This window comes from Phalangium opilio, unplaced genomic scaffold (genome assembly GCF_054372755.1).
Source record: "Phalangium opilio isolate 3A_F unplaced genomic scaffold, DU_Popi_V2 ptg000041l_1, whole genome shotgun sequence".
In the NCBI taxonomy this organism is placed as follows: domain Eukaryota; kingdom Metazoa; phylum Arthropoda; class Arachnida; order Opiliones; family Phalangiidae; genus Phalangium; species Phalangium opilio.
The window spans coordinates 1755184-1761468 of record NW_028324165.1 but is presented as its reverse complement, the minus strand read 5'-3'; the positions used below and the strand labels follow the sequence as shown (position 1 = coordinate 1761468).

General features: G+C 35.2%; 1 protein-coding gene and 1 long non-coding RNA gene across 3 annotated transcripts; both read right to left on the bottom strand.

Moving 5' to 3' along the window:
• Positions 1–402: 402 nt before the first annotated feature.
• LOC149679247 (uncharacterized) lies at positions 403–5514 on the bottom strand. 2 transcript variants are annotated; one of them, XM_089834917.1, is made up of 6 exons: positions 4657–5514; positions 4412–4576; positions 4184–4352; positions 3887–4101; positions 3514–3827; positions 403–3455 (listed from the first exon to the last, which is right to left on the bottom strand). In XM_089834917.1, exons 2-6 carry the CDS (start codon positions 4421–4423, stop codon positions 3254–3256), a joined length of 912 nt encoding a protein of 303 aa, XP_089691043.1. In that variant the 5' UTR covers positions 4424–4576; positions 4657–5514; the 3' UTR covers positions 403–3253. The 2 variants fall into 2 exon arrangements, with proteins under 2 accessions (XP_089691043.1, XP_089691042.1); XM_089834916.1 differs by having other exon boundaries at positions 4412–5514.
• Positions 5515–5651: 137 nt separating this feature from the next.
• On the bottom strand, positions 5652–6018 carry LOC149679246 (uncharacterized). Its single transcript, XR_016365913.1, has 3 exons — positions 5888–6018; positions 5775–5823; positions 5652–5673 (listed from the first exon to the last, which is right to left on the bottom strand). It is a non-coding gene; the product is annotated as an uncharacterized LOC149679246 (long non-coding RNA).
• Between the last annotated feature and the right edge of the window lie 267 nt (positions 6019–6285).

The following is a 6285-nucleotide window of genomic DNA, read 5'->3' as shown; positions in this document are numbered from 1 at the left end:
GGACACCAGTCTGTACTTACTGGCTTCTAACACCACCATCTTCTGGTCATTGTCCATCCCACATGGACACCAGTCTGTACACACTGGCTTCTAACACCACCACCATCTTCTGTTCTTTGTCAATCCCACATTGACACCAGTCTGCACTTCCACTGCCTTCTAACACCACCATCCACTGGTCTTCCGTCTATTCCACATAGACACCAATCTGTATCATTGGCTTCTACTCCATTATCATCGTTTGGTTTTAGGATATACGCGGCGATCAGCTACGGTTACGCGAAACGTCTAGCCGCTCCCTAAGGTAGGATCGCTAACAAAGGTTTTCGCATTTGCGGTTTTTCCTTATTATTATAATGGAAACGAATCGTATATATACCCCAAAATTTGAAGAAAGCGGGAAGAGGGGTACCCTTCACTTTAAACGTCAATATTAGCAAAGTTTGAGAAGATAATAGGTATAACTTTATTTTAAACGATTTAACTATTATTAATGTTAATTATTGAAGATTAAAATAATTAAAAATAATTATATTTATTTAAATATTAAAGATAAACCTCTCGTGCAAAGAGAGAGATTATCATTGCCTCCTATATCTACCAAGGCCCGTGCATGCGATATATTTCCTTCATTGCCTCCTATATCTATCAAGGCCCGTGCATTGTGATATATTTCATTCATTGCATAAACATAAGCGAGATTGTTTTGGGAAAAAAATACTGCTTCCACTAATGGGTTTATACTCCTTGTTACTGTTGTATAGAGTAATCATGAGAAAAGCTTTAAAAATTACGAGAGGACAGACCTTTTTTATCCTCATTCAAAAATATTTTTTGGTGCTAGAAAGCTTTAAAAAATCCAAACGGTTAGGCATTGGTAAAAAAGACAAATGATATTTTTCAAATCTAATGAGATAACGCCCACCTAGTTGAAAATTGCCGTTTTTTATCCGCGGGAGCCATTCTTAATGAGAATTTCGATGCTAGTAGGTTGTCAATTAAACTACCGGTATATTATTGTTGTTGGAAATTGGATATTAAGTCAAATTAAGTGGTTGTAAAGAGCCAGCAGGTTTTTGCCACTTCTTTTTGTGAGTATTTGATTTTTATATGTAAAATGGAGGAAGATAATGTTGAGAGTAAGTATGAAATGCGGAAGCGCAAAGCGCGGGAAAGGATGAGGGCAAAAAGGTCGACGTTTTCATTGGATACTTAAGGTTATATAATCTTCTCGACACGGAGAGGTAATATTTTGGTTTTCCCGACTTGTAATTTTACTAGAAATATTAGAGTAATTCTAGTTATATTTTAGAATTTAAAGAACGCTTTGTGAACATATTTAAAAGTGGATTTACAATTTTGTTGTATTACACTATGTTCATTAAAGAGTTAGTGTCAAAATAGTTATAGTTCACATGAAATATTTATGTTCATTAAAGGGTTAGTGTCAAAATAGTTATAATAATAATCCAAGCTTTTTCTATGATGGGATTTCCACCCTAAGCCTGTGGCTTGTTTACAGCTGGGTCCCTTTACATTGCATAGAGGGGTGGTGGCTAGCCCGTATGCCACAGCTAACCGTCAGCACCCTATACTAACTATTACAATTAACCTCAGCAAGTTTTGATAGAAAGGAGAAACCGGGTAAGAGCGCGGAGGAAAACTCCTTTTAACAAGTGGGGAGAGAACTTGCAAACTCTACACAGAAGGATTTGTTCCCAGGTTTTTCACCCGGTGCCACAGTCCGGGATCGAACCCGGGACCCTTGCTGCGAGGCGAAAGTGCTAACCACTTCACCACCCCAATAAGGTAAGGTTACTTTTAATTTTACTAGAAATATTAGAGTAATTCAAGTTATATTTTAGATTTTTTAGGACGCTTTGTGTACATATTTAAAAGTAGATTTACAATTTTGATATATTACACTATAATTAGTTATGTTCATTAAAGGGGTAGTGTCAAAATAGTTATAGTTCACAATTGCTATTTATACTAAATGAAGGGTTATAGTGCCAAAATAGTTATATTACACCCAAAGATGTTCAATAAAGGGGTACTTTCAAAGTAGTTATAGTTCACAATAGATATTTATGCTCAATGAAGGGTTATAGTGCCAAAACGGTTATATTACACTATAAATATTTATGTTCGATAAATGGGTAGTGTCCAAATAGTTATGTACACAATAAATATTTATGTTCAATAAGGGACAAACTACAGTTGTAACAATTTTATGCATATTACAATTTTTCCCTACATGAATATAACAGAATTAACCAATAATTAACCATAAGTAACATTTTGCAAAACAAAAAGTATGTCACTGAATGAAAAAGGTAAACGACGGTCTGTTTCTGAGCAAAACATCATTTACGCCAAAGCGATGTTTTTTTGTCAAATACTGTCGCTGAAGCGACCATTTTTTAGGCGCCATGGAGAATAAAGTTTTATAGTTTCCTGGAACTTTCTTATTCTGTTTCCCTTGAGAGAAACCTTCCCAAAGGGAAGCATTTAGCATTGGGTATATTTGAAGTGTCATACTTATTGCGATTATTTTACTTATGATTTACGAAATTTCTCCTAACTCATGATCGTTGGATCAAACGGAACAGAGACTGAAGAAGGAAAGGTAGTGAACCCTAGTCTAGGTAATGAATTTTAGAAAATACTTCGGATATCCCTAACCCAATCTCGAGCCAAAACAAAAATGTACCAATATAGATTTTTAACAATGAGGACGAGATTCTTAAAACAGAGTAAGCAGTTAATCGTCTCCTTGAATATATAACGTGGACAATGTTAAGTACCCAATTCAATCATTACAGGGTGGAGACGGTGACCCTTGAAATTATAACGTACGTTCTTCGCACGCGTTTCTGATAGTTATGAGGGCATGTGCATGCCATACACGATTGCCTATTTTAGCATGTGAATGATATATTAATGTATGAATGAGGAATTCTTCATTTATTCAAGGATTTATGCATATTAGGCGTTTAAAACTCTACCAGAATATCCGTGTTTCGCGACTAATACGTTTACTAAAATAATTAGATGGTCATATGATAATTAATTACTTTCAAATCTTATTTGCATAATTATGCTCTATATGTTAGAGAGTGAATTTAAAACGACCTAACACGAAGCTATTTCTTCGTTTCGCATTGTTCGAAAAAAAAAATAAAAATTGTGTCTTGTATTGTATATCCATTTCTTCGTGTTCTTAACTATTTATTATTGAACGTTTAGGGAGTTAGTTAAAGATTATTTCGGTAATGACAACGGCTACTGTTCCTAACAACAGCATGAGAAGAAAGTAGAAAGGTATGCTGACGCTACTCAGGTCCAAGGCTTCAGTGCTTTTCCATGGTTTCTTCCAAGTTAATTGATCAATAGTGTAATCTCTCGCTTGTTCCTGATACTTGAAAACTTGCTTTTCGAACATCGGTTCTACTCTGAAAAAAAAAACAGGCGTTAAGGCTAATAATCGTTTTTGATAAAATTCTTACTTACACCAGTTGGGCGTTCAATTGTGGTGTGCTTTTGATCCACGAGGTGTTGAAAATTATGTGTTTGTTATCGAGTTTAAGAACTTGTTGCGAAAAGTAAAATCCTCCGTTTTTTAAGAAGAGATCTTTCATCTCGTAATTATCCGCAAACTTTTTAAAATATAAATTCATATTATCTTTGTTTATGATCAGAGCTTTCTCCCCTGAAAAAATTGGAATGTATCCATCAATATTATTATATCGAAATGTTAAAGTATCTTTGATAATGTTCTTCTTGTGTGCATCTATCCATTTCATAACAACTGGGTCCTGGGCCGCCTGATACAAACCAATGATATCAGAATAATAAAGTACTTAACACGAAGAAGATTATTCACCAAGGCCATAAAATTATTCAAATCTTCGGGTCTTATAAATCTAGGCGCAATTCCCGATTTGATCAAGTCCGAGAGAGTGTCGATGCAGTTGTAGCTTTCCGTCGAGAAGTCCGTGCGCAAGTAACAACCCAAGAAGAACAGGAGAAAAGTCACTCCGATAAGCCAAGAAGAAGCGAGCAGACGACAAGTAATGTGAGGCAGAACAGCAGGAATCGCTACAAAACATAAATCTCTGTTTCGCTTATGACGAAGTTGAATTCATTTTATTTAAATATTAGAGTTGACGTAATTGCTTACGTTCGGCGCACAAGAGCGAGGCGTTTTCCCAGACATTTTTCAAGGTTTCTCGGGCCATTTTCTTGGCAACTTTCTTGGTGGGCACCGATTTGTATTTGTTGGTTACGATGGAGTGAATGACGAGTAAAAGTGACAGAAGTCCCAAGGTTAACGCTAATAAAATCACCACCTGAATTAACCAAGAAAAAAACTCAATGAATTGGGTATTAAGTATTGAACAAATTTTACTTCGTTGTCCATATTTAAGAAGGACCAGGAATTGGACGTGACTGTCACTTGGGGGCTAGACACGATAATCAGCTCGTCTATTCCGACTGGCGGAGATGGATTGTAATGATCCAATCGACTGCGGAAAAAAGAGCTTGTCTCTTTCTTAGCGATAACCTGATATGTCTAAAATCGTCGTATAAGCGATAAATAATTTGTGCTCCAGTTTTTGATCAGTGTTTCAATATAGGTAAAAAGTTGCATACCTCGGAAAATTTTGGCGTATCGTTTATTTTAAAATACTGACCGAAGTCAACATATTTCTTTTTGTAATGCAGCCTAAAAGTTGTCGACAAAATTTAATTACAATAGAATGTTATCATTGTTTTATAACATTCTCTAAGCTGAGATTCGTTTCTGAGAGCTCTTTAAGGTTGCGTATAGAACTAGGGAAAACGTAATCATGAACTTTCGGTATAATCAATTTGGCGGGGTGTGCGAATAGTTGGTTTTGACTTTTGTAAAAGATCCCCATCAGACACAAAATTCAATTACTCGATTCAAAATTAACTTAATTTAAAAAAAACCAATCTGAATGATTGAAAGGCTTGGCCTAGTAATTATCATTTTTTGTTTTTGCCATATTTCACGAGCTACTTTTTTTCTTGAATATTTTATAATTTCTCTAAAATCAATAATGACATTCAATTTGAACTAAAAATATTAGCCATCCTAGTCGAAAGTATCACTACCTACAAACTTATCTATCTAGATTGCTCTTTATTGATTAGCAATTGCAGAAGATAAAATTAATGAACTATTCAAGCTTCATGATTGTGAATTACTACACTATTTAGGCTGAATGCAGATTATTTTAAATCAAAGATATGTTATGACACTTGTTTCTACTAAAGGAACTACACCTTTTCCTTGCAATGTGTGTTAAACTCTCGACTCACAGTGAACCGTTAATGTCTCTTCAAGAACACAAGAAAACTAAACACAAATTTTAGTTTTTGGCCCGCCTCTTCTTTCATAAATTCCCGGGGAAGGGGGTCTGGAACTTTGACGCGCGCCTACATTACTCTGTTCTCCATTCCTACTTCTAAAATAAATCTATTCCTGGTTTAGTAGCCCGTGATTAGATCATTAATGTGAATTCTGCCTCATTCGGTCCAAATATTAGTCGAATCGATTTGCAAGTGTCAAATTTACTTGATGTTGAAGAATCGTTTTAAATATTCTGCCATAAACTTCATCTGTTCCTGAAAATGCGTCGAACGCTGACAACAAATTAAAGTTAAATTGTCATCAAGAAAGCAGTTTTAATTCCGAGACACTGAAGGCTCGCTTCAACAACGTCACCGAATTTTAATAAACTCACCCCATCATACCTAGATATCGAACAATTAATAATTGTCTCTTGGGTGTACCTTTAATAATAAATTAAATTTCAAATCAACGATAACATTTTGGATTTGAAAATTGTATTTCTACCTGTATTTAAAATACCGATCATTTCCAACAAATTCAATTTCGTTCAAAGCCATTTTTGGGTCCACTAATGCTTGACTGGACAATGCGAAATCTTCAAAGGCTGGAAAGTGTTGCTGAGAGATTTATCGCAGTTCTTCACTGTTAAAAATAAAGGTATTTTGAAGGTACTATATACCTCCGCGACCTTTTTAGTACCCATGAACGTATTCTATTAGTTGTCTCCCATTGCGGGTAATAAATGATTTCGAAAGGGGTATTTTGGAAATATAAGGTATATAATGAAACCTTTTAGAGTTTATGCGCTTCTGGTGGCTAAGCACTAACAAAGGCTGAAAAGGTTTAGTATCTCATTTCTCGTAGTGTAAAGTTAAGTTGACCTTTTTATGGGTTTCAAGTTT